A 16,921-nucleotide genomic window follows, 5' to 3' on the forward strand; every position below is an offset into this window, starting at 1 on the left:
AGAAGACAAAAATTAAACTTGTATCCATATAATTCTCTTTTCTTCACAATGGTAGTGGCTAATTTAAAAAGTTGAAATCCATCTAAAATTTATTAAACATGGCAATTTGTCTGCCCAACTTTTCAATCCTCACAGCATCTACCCATCCACATTTCCTTGAGAAACACTGGAGTAGAGCAAAGCTCTATGGTCTGAATAATGCGTTTAATCCACTGTCCAAACTTGTATTTCTACTCAGTCTCTTTACTAACAAGTAACTGCCTATTACTGTCTCCCTTTCCTATCAACCTCTCATCCTTATCACTTTGTTTCTCCTTTCATACTCTCTCTTCCATTTCCCCTTTTAGTCACATTGCCTTAACCCTTTAACATTCAAATTACTCTGTCAAATGTAATGCTTATTTATTCACATTGTTTTGAATTGTCTTATCTTATAGCTTTGAGATTTCTATGATTATTTTTAGAATGACATTGTAGGATAGGTGTGAGAGGCTGGATCCAGACAGTTTGAACATAAAACAGGAAGAATATATGAGCCTGATATAGTCAGTTTAAATGCTGAAGGGATGAACTCTCAAGTCTTTCAGAGGACAAAGCAACTTCTCTAGTGCTGGTGTCATGATAAAAAGCACCCAGTACACTCTATACCAGTGTTTCTCAACCCTTTTACCCTTGCACAACCCATAAAATAAATTATATCTCAAGAAACCCCTGCACAAGAAAATCTATATACCATATCTAACATTTTTTCATCATAGTTCGTGTGATAAATATCATGTGTATATATATATATATATATATATATCATCATCATCATCGTTTAACATCCGCTTTCCATGCTAGCATGGGCTGGACGATTTGACTGAGGTCTGGTGAACCAGATGGCTGCACCAGACTCCAATCTGATCTGGCAGAGTTTCTACAGCAGGATGCCCTTCATATATATCATCATCATTATTCCTGCTACAAAGGTAAACATAGAAGTATGGTGATTTTTTTTTTACTACTAGCTGCAACTTCTGCCCAAAATTAACCTAAAACAAGCTTTCGACAAGCAGAGAAGGAACAGAAATTGGCAACAACTTACCTCAAGATCAACAACAAGGCAGGAAGTACTGATAAAGTGTTCCTTAAGGAAAGACATAACGGGCGAACTCTGGAGAGCAGTCTCTCGCAGGGTTCGCCCGGAACCTCAGCAACTCTGATCATCTAGTACACCCCATAATATGATGGAGTGAACTAATTTCTGTACAGCCTGGGCCTTTTTAAAGGCTGAAGTAAAGTTGTAATAAGGGACCTGAAAATATAATTCCGCGTTTAGTAGAAATTCAACATACAGGTACAATACACACAATATACATACAAAAAACACTATACACACACACACACTACACACACAAAATGGATGGCCATTGCTGGAACACTTTTTGTCATAGGTTTGCATAAGCAGGATTAAAATAGGGGCTAAATAATAATAATAATAAAGAATTTTTTATATGCTCACCTACATGTACAAACATATGCACACACAACTCAGAATATGTGTATTAACACAGAAACATCCTTTATATTGTGCACAATCATACATCACTTTTTGTAATACACACATTGTATTATAATCTATGTCGTTTTTAGCCCAAGTTTATATTGTTTTTTTAGCCAAATTTTGGTTAACAAGAATCAAAAGTATTCCTACTGTAACCATTCTATCTTTTTTTATTATGTTTCATTTATCTAATACAAGCTTAAAAACTGCACTTCACGCAGACTTTTAGTCTAACTCCTGCAGAGGGCTAATTGGGTCTGAGGCCCAAAACTAAAGAGAGCTAAAGAACATGACTATAATACATCTATAATGATTATATGCCCCAGTGGTGTTTGATCAGAAGTTAAGGACAGATGAAAATTCAATTCTGGATTGCAATCATTCTATTGTTCCAGGCCCAAGTTGAATTCCAACTATTAGTCAATTTGTCCCAAAGTTTTCATCTTGACATAAAATTAACAAAATTAATGTCATTTATCACACTCCTTCATCTCTGGCATCATCTGACAAATGCCAACCAAGAAAGCATGAATCAACCAAGCTTTACCTGCTAGAAATAGCAATCCAAATGCTTTTAAATCAAATCCTTATACTGGATGTTCAAGAACCAAATGAAGGGCAGATTTTCAATCCAGGGATCATCCTGATTCCAAAAAGGTATGATATTTCTATACGGAGCAAATGTAGTCTGAGATACAGGTGTCCCAGACAGACAGAATTCCACATTTATATAGATAGACTTTGATATCTTATATTTTAAGATGATAGAGTATAATTTAAAGAAAATTTGACTGCTATTTCTATTATGTCGAGTGACTGTACAGAGGTTCTTATTGGTTCATTGGTCAAGCAAGCATGTAAAAGGCCCCTTCCTTATAATCTGCACAACTGCATTATGTAGGGTATATCATAAAACACTCACACTACATGACATAAATATGCACACACAATGTATATAAACATACACATGGTCCGTTGCTTAGCAACAGTTCCAACAAACACACAATGCAAAAAGTCAAACAAAACAAATAAAATATTCTACTAAAGTAACCTACTTCCTTAAAGGGAAACATTTTGACTTCCATACTTTTCATTGCTTCTTCCATGGAGATTTCTTCCGTCCATGAAATAGATGATATTTCTTGGTTGGTGACCGCCTCATCAATACCTTCAAAATCAAGCTGGTTAGCGTGAACAGTAGATCTGCTGAGGGACTTCAGTTCCATTTTGGGTAGAAATCCAATGTTGACTTCCATATTGACTTCATCAGCCACATTTGTCAGCCATTCCATGTCTGAAAGACATACAGAGTTGTAAAACATGAAACGTTTGTATTGTGGGATGTTTTGCATGTATGGGTATATAAGTTTGTGAAGGAGAGTATGTGTACATTTGTCTATGTATACATGGTGTGTTTGTGTGTGTGCAAGTATGTATAGGCATGCATGAGCATTTTTATGTGTGTATGCATGAGTACTTTCTAAATCCTATTGCATTATAAGATGCTGGCTTGAATATACCATCGTTGTCATCTCCATTGTTTTAACATCCACATTTTCCATGCTTGCAGGAGTCAGATTTTTCCTATGGCTAGATGCCCTTCCTGTCACCAACTTTGGCTTGTGTCCAGGCAAGATAATACTTCACCAAGGCCTCACATGTGTTCTTGGAAGATTGGAAATGAAGGACTCTGCTTGAATGATAGTAACTCATAAGTATTCTATGATGTCAAGACAAGAACACACACACACACACACATATGCAACAGGTTTCTTTCAGTTTCCATTTACCAAACCCACTCACAGGGTTTTATTGACCCAGCACCATAGTATAAGACACTTTCCATGCTGTGGGACTGAATCCAAAACCACAAGGTCAAAAAGCAAACTCTTTATTCATACAGTCTTGAAACATTCTATCTTTCTTCAAGCTATATTCATAGAAGAATTTGAAGAACCCAGTACTAGGAGCATCTTATCCTTGCATATACTGATAGACTGTCTCAGCTTACAGTTGCTAATGACAGTTAGGTGTGGGGAGATAGCATAGGTGTTTTGGCTATGGGCACAGTGCAGTACTGGTGACAGGAAAAGAAACTATTTGAACTTTCAGCCAAGAAACCAATTTCCCCTTCAGTCTGGGTACCACTAATTCAAATGAGCAACACCCCATCAACAGGTTATACATTATTAGGGTTGTATAAATGTAGTTTATTCACACACCAGTCTTCAAATAGCATCATAAACACACAGATACACATACAGACAGACATATGCACACCAGGTATATAAACCACAACACAGCAATACAATATATTTTCACTTATTTCTACTAACCAACATTGAGTTTATTGTGAGTTGGTACAGCAAGATTGAACTTCAGGAGAGATGTAGCATTTTTGTTGATGATGAGATTGCCAAAGAAATATGCTGGAGTGAACCAAAATGGAAGATTTGGTCGTTCATTCAGCTGGAACTCTGCATGTATTCTGTATGAATTAAAGATGGAAATGAGAAGAAAGAATATTTTAAATATGTAAACATGAAACTGAATACTGAGGTTTTTGATATATACAATATTATACATTCATCATCATCATCATCATCATCGTTTAGCGTCCGCTTTCCATGCTAGCATAGGTTGGACGGTTCAACTGGGGTCTGTGAAGCCAGAAGGCTTCATCAGGCCCAGTCAGATCTGGCAGTGTTTCTACGGCTGGATGCCCTTCCTAACGCCAACCACTCCGTGAGTGTAGTGGGTGCTTTTTACGTGCCAGACAGAGCAGGCAAACGGCCATGAACGGATGGTGCTTTTTATGTGCCACCGGCACGGGGGCCAGGTGAGGCTGGCAACGGACACGAACGGATGGTGCTTTTTATGTGCCACCGGCACGAGGCCAGTCGGGGCGGCGCTGGCAACGGTTGCAAACGGATGGTTCTCTTACATGTCACCGGCACTGGTAACACATCTGCAATTTCCATTGATCGGTTTCGATTCTGATCCTCACTTGCCTCAACAGGTCTTCACAAGTAGAGTTTTGTGTCCCAAGAAGGGAAGGTATGCATATGTAGGCTGCCTCCATCCCATGTAGAAGGCCACAGGTTATGGACTCACTTGTCCTGCCGGGTCTTCTCGCGCACAGCACACTTCCAGAGGTCTCAGTCATTTCCTCAGTGAGACCTAAAGTTCGAAGGTCGTGCTTCACCACCTCGTCCCAGATTTTCCTGGGTTTGCCTCTTCTTAGGTCCAGCTTTTCTCTCAAGGTACTTACACTCTGCCGAGTATGAGAACTGACATTACACATCCATCGGAGCATACTGGCTTCATTTCTTGCGAGCTTACGCATATCCTCAGCAGTCACGGCCCATGTTTCACTGCCATGTAGCATGGCTGTTCGTACACATGCATCATACAGTCTAACTTTTACTCTGAGCGAGAGGCCCTTTGTCACCAGCAGAGGTAAGAGCTCTCTGAACTTTGCCCAAGCTATTCTTACTCTAGCAGTTACACTTTCAGCACACCCGCCCCCGCTGCTGACTTGGTCACCTAGGTAACGGAAACTATCAACTATTTCTAGTTTTTCTCCCTGGAAAGTGACAGAAGTTGGTCTCAGAGCATTTTCAGTGTTTATTGTTCCTCAGCATCTGCCACATACAAAAACCATCTTCCTAGTTAGCCTTCCTTTGACATTGCTGCACCTCTTATGTGTCCATAGCTTACACTTGGTGCATCTTATAGAGTTTCTACCTACACCTTTTCTACAGATCGAGCAGGGCCATCTACCTGAAGGCGTTTGTGATTTGTCTACCTTCCTACTGATTACGACTTTGGTTTTAGCTAGATTGACTCTAAGGCCCTTCGATTCTAATCCTTGTTTCCACACCTGAAACTTCTCCTCCAGTTCTGATAGCGACTCAGCAATTAGAGCAAGGTCATCAGCATAGAGGAGCTCCCAAGGGCATCCTGTCTTGAATTCCTCCGTTATTGCCTGGAGGACTATGATAAATAGGAGGGGGCTGAGGACTGAGCCTTGATGGACCCCTACCTCTACCCGGAATTCTTCACTGTACTCGTTGCCAACCCTTACCTTACTAGCAGCGTCCCTATACATGGCTTGCACAGCTCTCACTAACCATTCATCTATCCCTAGTTTCCTCATTGACCACCAGATAAGGGATCGAGGGACCCTGTTGAAGGCTTTCTCCATGTCAACAAAAGCCAGGTACAGTGGCTTATCTTTGGCTAGGTATTTCTCCTGCAGCTGCCACGGAGTGGTTGGTGTTAGGAAGAGCATCCAGCTGTAGAAACACTGCTTGATTAGACTGGCACCTGGTGCAGCCTCCTGGCTTCCCAGACCCCGGTCAAACCGTCCAACCCATGCTAACATGGAAAACAGACGTTAAACGATGATGATCATCATCATGATCATGTATGTCGTCTGGGGAACTAAAAGGTGAAAGGTGGAAATTTGTCTTATGAAGAAAGGCTGAAGACGCTCGACCTTTATTCTCTAGAAAAACGACAACGTCGTGGTGATCTCATTCTTGCTCACAACATCATAAGCGGAAAGTGTAACCTCTCAAAAGAGCTGTTCTTCACTCCTGCTCCAGAGCGTCGGCTGCGGGGTCATTCCGAAAAGCTCTATCTGCAACAATTTCATCTCAATCGAAGGAGAGGGGCTTTCTCCATCCAGGTTGCAGATCTGTGGAATAAGCTGCCAGACGAGATGGTGAAGATGCCGACGACCGCTCGGTTCAAAGTCTCCCTTGACCACAAGTGGCCTGAACTCTTTACATGAACACTACGCTGTACATAACTCCATGTCCCCCTACATGGCCTTGCTTTTTGCTTTTTGAGCCAAAAAATTAACTAACTAACTAACTTTAAGTTGCAAATGTAAAGTTTCAGCTCTTTATAAGAATCTAATTGTATATATATTTCTCTGTCTTAGTCAGTTGTTTCGTATACACACCCATACCTAGCACAGAACAATCTCATGAGAAGATTAGCGCTAGGTATTGCCATAATGACTAGTAATGATGGGAAACATGACATCTTGTTCCCATATACTGTTACTTCAATATCCATGTGTACATGGCATTTACCGTCACTTTTTATACAATCTTGATTATGATTTGCATAATCACAGTGATTATAAATACTCTGAAAACATGTAATTGTCATGGGAACGTCTGAGTATCAGACAGTCCATCTAAGCTCTGATCCAAGCAGACTTGATGGGCAGGTGTCTTGATGTTAAATCCAAGACACTCCTGTTGATGGTTCTAGAGTAGACAGGAAATACTGAGAGTTTTGGTGAGAAAAGGTAGTTTATAATATCAACCCAAGTACATGAGTGGTACTTATTTCAATAACCCTGAAAGAATGAAATGCAAAATCAGCCTCGGCTAAATTTGAATTCAGTATGTGAAAGGCTCTAACTAAATACTATAAGATGTTCTAAAGGGCTATAACTAAATACTAAGGCACTTTGTCACATGTTCTAAAACAGCATTTCTTAAACTTTTTCATTCATGACCCCATTTTTCATCACAAGATTTTTCACAACCCTAGGTATTAAATATGCATTTGTGAAATCTATGATATAAATTGAACATGGGCGATCGTTATATTCTGTCTTGTCTTCAGGTTCACAGCAAAACGGCTGGGTGGATTCGCATGAAAAATGGCACACATGTGGCGACAGGTGCATAGACTGGAATGCGGTTTGTATTTTTTTCCTAGCCCCCATAATTACAGAGAAAATCGACTAAAACTTTTTCTAATGGAATTCCCGTTTGTTCGACCATTAAAACAGCCAGTTGCTCATACAGCCAGCATATACCATTTCGCTAGCAGCAAGGGGAGTACAGGATGACAGTCAGCTAAAAATTTCACTATGCTGTCTCTCTTCTTTCACCTCTTTGTGAGGTTAATAATCTTAATCTTTAGTTACAGTTTCTCATTAAAACTACATAATAGGCAGAATTGTCGGATTAAGACAGTAGGGTGTTTTGAGGGAGATTTGGCTGCTATTTCTACCAGATCTAGCTACCATGTAGAGGTCTGAACTTAATTTTCATTCACATATTTGCATTTCAAAAATTTAATATAATCTTTTCCATCAATCAACTATTGTAAAAATTTTACATGATGACCTCACATTTTCTATGTATGTGTGTGTACCTTAAAAGACGTCAATCATCATGACACATACCTTCACTCACTCTATCTCTCTTTCTCACCCTCTTTCTCTCTCACATACACAAGCACAAGCATGCACACATGCACACATACATGTCCATCCAAACAGACCGGGTGAAACTGGGCTTAGCTGCTAGTAACATATAAACTGAAATTCAAGTGTTTGAATTTAATCTTCGTGACACCAGCATTTCACTTCGCGACCCCCAAATTGGGTCGTGACCCATAGTTTAAAAAGCACTGTTCTAAAATTCTGATAATAACAAAACAAAGAAAAATAATAATGATAGCTATTGGTTTCAAATTTTGGCACATGGCCAGCAATTCCATAGGAAGGGGTCAGTTAGTTTCATCAACCCCAGTGCTTGATTGGTACTTATTGTATCAACCGCTCGGTGGAGTTTCAACTCAGAATGCAAAGCTGGAAGAAATGCTGCTAAGCATTTTGTCTAGAGCAGTAACAATTCTGCTAGCTCGCTCCTTCTATCATCATCATCATCATTATTTAACGTCCGTTCTTCATGCTAGCATGGGTTGGACGGTTCGACCGGAGATCTGGGAAGCCAGAAGGCTGCACCAGGCTCCAGTCTGATCTGGCAGTGTTTCTACAGCTGAATGCCCTTCCTAACGCCAACCACTCAGTGAGTGTAGATATTAATTTCAAATTTTGGCACAAGGCCAGCAATTGCAAGAAAGGGAGTAAGTCAATTACATCGACCCAAGTGCTCAGCTGGCACTTATTTTATCGACCCCCACCAAAAGGATGAAAGGTAAAATTGACATCAGCGCAGGCGTGTTGCTAGACTTTGGTACCTGGGGGTGCTTCAGAATATTCTGGGTAGGCACAAATTTGTATTGCAGGAAGATTTTTGTAAATTGTATTTTCTAAATCTGAGGGTGCACCAATAGTGAGGGAGCAGTGCAGTCTAGTGCCCCCCCTCCCCCCACCTCCTTAGTGACAGGCATGCCTTGGTGGGATTTGAACTCAGAACATACAGATGGACGAAATGCCACTAAGAATTTGGCCCAGAGTGTTAATTAATGATTCTGTCAGTTTGTCACTTTAGTAGTGATAGATATTGAGAAATAAAATCTCAATGAAAATCTGAGCGGCTGATTAATCTGAATAGATTAACACAGATTAGGAGACAAATCATGACTTATTTCAGATTATCAAACAGATCATGTACAACTATGACTACAAAAATTATTACTTAAATCTCTGTGGTTTATGCCTGATGATAAGAAAGACACATTTTATGTTTAACCCATAAAACGCTGGGATTTGCACTTACATAGCATGGACTGCTGAGCACATTTTATGACAATGAGGCTACTATGCACACATAAAAAAGCAAAAAATAGTTAAAATATCTTCTTAGTATATAATGGTAGCAAGTTCTACATCATCTGAAAAGTCATTAGTTGAACAATTAGTCCTCTTGCATTCTGGGGCAGTGGGAGGGTACCAGAGCCTTCAAGTGACATTAGACCCCAACAAATGCCCATAAGTTAAATGCATCTATCTGAGCCATGATTGTGGCCTGTTGACCTGTGCTTGACAGCCACGATCTTGGCCCATCATGCTTTATGTATTAACATATATCAGTAAAATAACGTTGGACTGAACCTGTGATTTCTAAGCAATCTTTAACTTGTAACATTTACTTCTTGTAACTCTTATCCTTTGTGATAAAGGCATAAACATCACAACCTCTTTTCTCCAGCATAAATTTGGAGGTTATGCAATGAATACAGGTTTTCCTAATGAGTCCTATCTTCTATCTTTCACTTGTTTCAGCCACTGGACAGTGGCCATACTGGGGCACTACCTTGAAGGGTTTAATTGAACAAACAAAGCCCAGTACTTATTTTGGGGGTACGTTATGGGGTAACAATTGAATAAATAAGCATTGCATTTGACAGAATAATCTTATCACAAAGAAGCACACTTGTTGGCTTGCACTTGAACAGGTTTCTGTTTAGCCCCAAGCTGACTATGACTGAGCAGATCTGTAATCGAAGGTATTCCAACCATGACCAACCCTGCTTTTTATTTCCAAGCAGAGTGTACTCCTGATTATATTATCCATCAAATTATTGTTTAAAACAATAGAGTGTGATTTAAAAGAGATTTGACTACTGTTTCTGGAAAGCCAGGCAACAATGAAGAGGCTCCATTGAACAGGTTGAGCAAGTACAAAGAATTTCTGTAATTAGCTTATGCAATCTCTTTAGAAAAATTGTTGCTGTTATAAAAGTTTCTCTGCTGACTCCTATAATAATTATTTGAGTGATAACGATGATGATGATGATGGTGATGGTAATGAGTGAGGTGTTCCAGCAGAAGTGACAGGGCACCAAGCTTGATATCTAACCTTATTCAATTTTTTTCTTTCTAAACCAACTTCATTCAAGAAATTTTAAATGATTACAACTCATTTGTTATTCTTTAATGGCTTAAGTTAGAGAAATAAGGACTACTCCCATAACCCTTTTCTGAGACAGGTGGAAGGAAGAGATGAAGTTATCCTTAGACCAAAAACATGGCCCAGATCCTAGCGATAGGGCGGTCCCTGTTAAAGACACCACATATGAAGTGTAGTGTTAAATCCGGCAATGGATTAAATCTACCACCCAAGACCAGCAATGGCTCTGATGACTTCCACAGCTTTCATAGGGAAACTTTCACTCACATGCATGATTACACCAAGGCTCTCATAGATGATATGTGCGCAAACAAATTTCTCAACCACCTAGTCATGCCTTCATTTACAGCATAGGACTGAGTCAATCAGTTAAATGTGGTCTTCTGCCAAAATAGCAATTTAAATATATTTCAAAGAACATGAGATGTTACATGTTATCTCTTACCTAAAAGCTATGTCCACAAACTCAGAATTGTATGCTCTAACGCAAGCCACAGCTCCTTGTGGTTCAAAACGCGACAGGAGAAATGGGCGTGGGTGAAACATAGAAAGGAGACTGTGAAAAATAGCTTGGTTGTCTTTGAATAGAGATGGAAAATATCTGTTGCTGCTTGGCATCTGTCCAGTGATGTACTGGAATCTACTGCCCTCCCACAGTGTGTAGACTTTACCCACAGAGTTCATGAAATCTGGGTTGGTTGGCAGAAAAGGTTTGAAGTGTTTAGCAGAATATATCATGAGATTCTTCGCTGGTTTTTTCCATTCTTTGAGTCCAGAAAAACACTTCTGAGTTTCCATAATCTGTTCCTAAATTAAAAAAAAAAAAAAGGGGAAATAATAATCATACTTTCAAATATTGACACAAAACAAGGCAGCAAGCTGGCAGAATTGTTAGCATGCTGGGAAAAACACTTAGCAGCATTTCAGCTGTCCTAATATTCTGAGTTCAAATTCCCCCAGGGTCAAATTTGCCAGTTGTCTTTTCAGGGTTGGTAAAGTAAGTACAAGTTGAACACTGGGGTCGATTTAATTGACTCAGCTCCACCTCCAATCCTGCTGGCCTTGTGCCTAAATTTGAAACCGATATTGACACAAAACCATATATCTTTAACATAAGTGGTTTATAGCATTTAATTGATTCTTAGAACTTGAAAAATCAATAGGCAAAATTGTAATTATCTTTCGAATCACTACTTACAATTATTTATTTATCCCACATGTTAATTTGAATAAAAAGAAGCACTTAATTGAAGTTTCCATAATCAAAGGTATCATTTAATGAGTAATCAGCCCTATTCATTTTGGTGAGAGGGGATAGATGACAATATCAACTACAATACTTAACTGGTTCTTTTGACAAGATTCATGTTACAATGAGTCAAGATATTTTAATCAATAATTATTCCATGTATGGGGAGAAGAAATAATCATAGCTTAATGATCAAGAAAGGTGGGGAAGATAATCCTGAAATGTTAACTGATTAAAAATAGAATGTAAGCAATGCAATGGAGAGCAAATCTAATCTTTGCCTTAGAATGGTAATTTGTTTTGGTTTTGTTAGATCACCTCAGAATTAGAATTAGCATAGGCAACTTCCAATGACTGACACCTATTTCTTTACTACCCACAAGGGGCTAAACACAGAGAGGACAAACAAGGACAGACAAATGGATTAAGTCGATTATATCGACCCTAGTGCGTAACTGGTACTTATTTAATTGACCCCAAAAGGATGAAGGGCAAAGTCGACCTCGGCAGAATTTGAACTCAGAACATAGCAGCAGACAAAATACCTATTTCTTTATTACCCACAAGGGGCTAAACATAGAGGGGACAACCAAGGACAGACAAACGGATTAAGTCGATTATCAACCCCAGTGCGTAACTGGTACTTATTTAATCGACCCCGAAAGGAGGAAAGGTAAAGTCGACCTCGGCGGAATTCGAACTCAGAACGTAGCAGCAGACGAAATACCACTAAGCATTTCGCCCGGCGTGGTAACGTTTCTGCCAGCTCATCGCCAATAACAGAATGTGTGTATCTGTGTGTGGTGCATGTGAGAGAAAGAGAGAGTGAATGTATGTATGTGTAAAAGAATATTATGTATCATGTGTGTGTAACTGGTTTACATGTAGAAAGAGTGTATCTAAGAACAACTAATTAAAAGGTGAGATAATTGTTTCAAAAACGTAAGCATTATTCAGATATTCAAGCCCCTCATGCAATACCTGTATGCAGACATCTACAAACTGAAAGATACTTACACCTTCCTCAATAATCTTCTTCATGGTAGAAGGTGTAAGAGGAACAAAGCTGGCCTCCACCACTAATGCTTCATCATCAACATCAAACTGGAAATTATACTCGATTGGAACCTGGAGAAGGAAACAGAGAAACAGAAACCAAAATCAAAGAGTGCAAGAATGTTGCATTAGCAACAGGGTAACTTGTGGTCAAACATGATAAGCCCCTGCACAGTATACAATTACAGAATATCAAGTTTATATGAGTAATTGGGGTTTTTTTTTATCTTTTACTTGTTTCAATCATTGGACCGCAGCCATGCTGGAGCATAGCCTTGAAAAGTTTACTCAAGCAAATCCACTCCAATTTTTATTTTCTTTTTGAGCCTGGTAACTACTCTATCAGTCTTTTTTATTGATCTACTAAGTTATGGGGATGTAAACAAACCAACAAAGGTCATCAAGTGGTGGTGGGGGCAATAACAAACACAAAGACACACACACATATATATATATATATAAGAATTTTTTGCATAGTGAGATAAAAAAAAACAAAGCTGTGTAGATATTAGAACGTTTATAGATAGGTCTTACAGCTGTTTCCAGGATATTTATTAATTATATCCCTTCATCGGAGATGGTAGGAGAGGATGGTTAAGTAATAATTAATTTAGATAGGATGCAAAATAGAGAGTGAGGTGGAGGAATGAAAACAGATGTGAGATATGTAGGGATATGAATTTGTAGATCCATTTATTAGGCAGAATGGTATATATGTAAGATTCCAATACCTTATGAGAAAAAATATATATATATAATGGGTTTCTTTCAGTTTCCATCTACCAAATTCATCACAAGGCTTTGGTTAGTGACAAGAAATAGGTTCTCTACAAAACTGTCAAGCACCAAAGACAGTAGGTAGGGAAAGGGGAAACACCAGCACCCTGGGCTAAAGATGGTCTTCACCCACATATGTTGTTGTTATCTGTTTGGTGGGATATGAAAGGTTTGGTCCTCTTTGAACTTTTAAACCCAAACCAAACAATAACAAAGGAGATCTACTGAAAGCAGCACTAGAAGAAAAATGACCATCATTGGTTTCAAGACGAAAGGTGTTCTTCCATCAGGATAATGCTCAGCTACATACAACGAGGATGACATTCTAAAGTCTGGAGTACTTTGAATGGGAAACGATGCCCCACCCACAATATTCGCTGAACATTGCCCCATTCGATTATCATTTATTCTGCAGTCTTCAAAATCATTTGGACAGAAAATATATGAATTCTGTAGACGAGGTCAGAACAGTACTGGAGGAGTAGTTTCCGTTATGTCCAAGTGAATTTTGGAAGAAGGGCCTTGCAAGTCTACTAGATAGATGGAAGAGCATTGTAGAGAATGAAAGAGAGTATATTTTAGAGTTTGTTTATCTTAATTTTGAAAAAAAAACCACATTATTTATGGGATGGCCCAATACTTGTCACTATCTACAGTCTTTTAGTTGTTCTAGTCATTCAATTGTGACCAACCTCAGGTAGCATCTTGAAGGGCTTAGTCAAACAAACTGACTGCAGTACTTATTTTGTTACAATAAATTTATTGTTTCTCCTGCCAATTTCATGCACATTGAAATATATACTTGTTCACAGATTGAGAGAAAAATAACACCAAAGATATTTAAATAGCAACATTTAGAGATAGTCACAAAATCCATAGTTTGATGGTGTCATTTTTAATTAATGTAAAAAAATATGTTTTAAAGTATTTTAATCATTTCTCAACCCATAATCAAAACAATGAAAGCAGGATTAACCGGTTTCAATAGCCAGTTTCACATACCCACAGACTGATGTTGTTGTTGTTTAGTAAGCCTCTCCTTACCCCTATTCAGCCAATCAGATATCTAGGAGCACAGAAATAGTCAGTCAAACGCATATCATTATCATTTTACACCTGCTTCCTATACAAGCACGGATTGAACAGGTAATCAGTCTATGGGAACCATTGCTCCAATAGACCGGTGCTCATACATGTCATTTTGGCTTAGTTTCTACAGCCAGATGCCCTTCCAATTGCCAAACATTTACAGGGTATATGAGGAGCATTTTCTCATGGTATCAACACTAGAGGAACACTTAAGGGACCTCACAGCCCTATGCTTTCTCTGCTCATTTGCAACCACTTTACAGTGAGTACTAAGTGCTCTTTTTATGGCACCAGCACTAGAGGGGTTGTCTCACTCTCCAATCACTGAGCAGGAAGCACAGTGTGGAAAAGTATGAGTTGTGGTACCAACACAGGAAGTGGAGAATACACAGTAATCTAAGACATGAAGACTGCAGAGGGGAGTAGGAGAGAGACAAAAGGAGAGGGTGATGACAACAGAAAGGTCAGAGTAAGTGTAGTAAATAATGTTAAGTATATACATTTGTACAGGTGGACAAAAAGAATAGAAAAGAAGTAGTGACAGCAGAAGAACCAGAATGGATAAATGAAAGGAGTAAGAGTATGATGGAAGGGCATATATTATATATTCTTTTACTTGTTTCAGTCATTTGACAAATAGACAAATATAAGCCAATAAAAAGCACAAAAAGACTGTTAACTTCACTTTAACATTTATTATATGATGTCAAAATTCTTATCATACCAACTGTGACCCAGTCAATGACACAGTTCCAAACTATAAATGTTTAAGTGAAGTTGATAGTCTTTGTGTGTTTTTGAATGGCTAATATATTTTCCATGCTGTAATTGTTATTTCATCATCAGCATCATTTAACGTCCGTTTTTCCATGCTGGCATGGGTTGAATGGTTCGACAGAAGTTCGCTAAGCAGAAGACTGCACCAGGATTCATTGTCTGTTTTAGCAGGGTTTTTACAGCTGGAGGCCTTTCCTAACACCAACTTATATATATATATATATATGTATATATATAGTATCAAATTGTTGGATCAGGTGATGAAAGTTACGGAGAGGGTCATAGCCCAACTAATTAGGGAGAGAGTCTAGATGGGATGCAGTTTGGTTTTGTGACAGGGAGAAGCACCACTGATGCTATATTTCTAGTAAAGCAGCTGCAGGAGAAAGACATAGCTAAAGATAAACTTCTTTACTTGGCGTTTGTTGACTTGGAGAAAACCTTTGACAGAGTTCCCTGATCCCTTATCTGGTGGTCAATGTAGAAACTAAGGATAGACGAGTAGTTGGTGAGAGCTGTACAAGCCAAGTACAGGGACACTACAAGTAAGGTGAGGGTTGGCAATGAGTACAGTGAAGAATTCAGGTACATGTAGGGGTTCACCACGGATCAGTCCTTAGCTCCCTCTTGTTCATCATAGTCCTCCAGGCAATAAGAGAGGAATTTAAGACAGGCTACCCCCAAGAGCTCCTCTATGTGGATGACATTGTTCTTATAACTAAATCACTACCAGAACTAGAGAAGAAGTTCTAGGTATGGAAACAAGGTCTAGAATTGAAGGGCCTAGCAAAAACCAAAGTCTTAGTAAGTAGGAAGGTAGACAAATCACAAATCCCTTCAGGTAGATGGCCCTGCTCAATCTATAGAAAAAGCACAGGTAGAAACTCCATAAGATGTACCCAGTATAAGCTTTGGACACATAAAATGTGCAGCAATATCAGAGAAAGGTTAACAAGGGAAATAGCTTTTGTGTGTGGAAGATGCACAAGTACAATAAACAACGAAACTACAAAAAATAGACTCCAACAACTACCAGTTGGGTAATCTAGAGGTAGTAGATAACTTCCATTATGTAGGTGAGCAAGTTAATAGCAGAGGTGGATGCTCACAGAGAATAGCTGTGAAAATAAGAATAGGCTGGACAAAGTTCAGGAGCTCCCACTTCTGCTGACAACAAAGGGCCTCTCCCTCAGAGTGAAAGGTAAATTGTATGATATCTGTGTGTGAACAGCTATGCTACATGGCAGTGATACATGGGCTGTGACAGCCAAGGACATGCATAGGCTTGAAAGAAATGATGCCAGTATGCTTTGCTGGATGTGCAATGTCAGTGTGCATGTTCAACAGAGTATAAGCATCTTGAGAGAAAAGTTGGACATAAGAGGCATCAGATGTGGTGCACAAGAGAGACAACTGCACTGGTATGGTCATGTGATGCATATGGACAAGGACAGCTGTGTAAAGAAGTGCTGATCTCTAACTGTGGAGGGAACCCATAGAGGTAGACCCAGGAAGACATGGGATGAAGTGGTGAAACATGATCTTCGAACTTCGGGCCTCACAGAGGCAATGACTAATGACTGAGATCTTTGGTGATATGCTGTGCTTGAGAAGACCTGTCAAGCCAAGTGAAATCATAGTCATGGCTGATGCTGGTGTCATGTAACTGGTACCTGTGCTGGTGGCTCATAAAAAGCATCTTTTGAGTGTTGGGTCTCACAGAGGCAAAGTAGCAGATGCTGGTGGCACATGAAAAACTCCTTTCAAGTGTTGTAACTTACAGAGGCAATGACC

The 16,921-nt window shown here is 39.2% G+C and overlaps 1 protein-coding gene across 1 annotated transcript in view; it reads right to left on the reverse strand.

Moving 5' to 3' along the window:
- The window catches only part of LOC115212895 (selenoprotein N-like), a 30,237-nt gene that overhangs the window by 5,942 nt on the left and 7,374 nt on the right, over window positions 1-16,921 (reverse strand). The window contains exons 2-6 of the mRNA XM_029781692.2: window positions 12,446-12,556; window positions 10,625-10,986; window positions 3,883-4,034; window positions 2,602-2,840; window positions 1,088-1,297 (exon numbers count right to left, since the gene is read on the reverse strand). Of these exons, the coding sequence (XP_029637552.1) occupies window positions 1,088-1,297; window positions 2,602-2,840; window positions 3,883-4,034; window positions 10,625-10,986; window positions 12,446-12,556 (1,074 nt within the window). The remainder of the gene's footprint in view (window positions 1-1,087; window positions 1,298-2,601; window positions 2,841-3,882; window positions 4,035-10,624; window positions 10,987-12,445; window positions 12,557-16,921) is intronic.

The sequence above is a fragment of the Octopus sinensis genome, linkage group LG6 (assembly GCF_006345805.1).
Source record: "Octopus sinensis linkage group LG6, ASM634580v1, whole genome shotgun sequence".
NCBI classification, from domain to species: domain Eukaryota; kingdom Metazoa; phylum Mollusca; class Cephalopoda; order Octopoda; family Octopodidae; genus Octopus; species Octopus sinensis.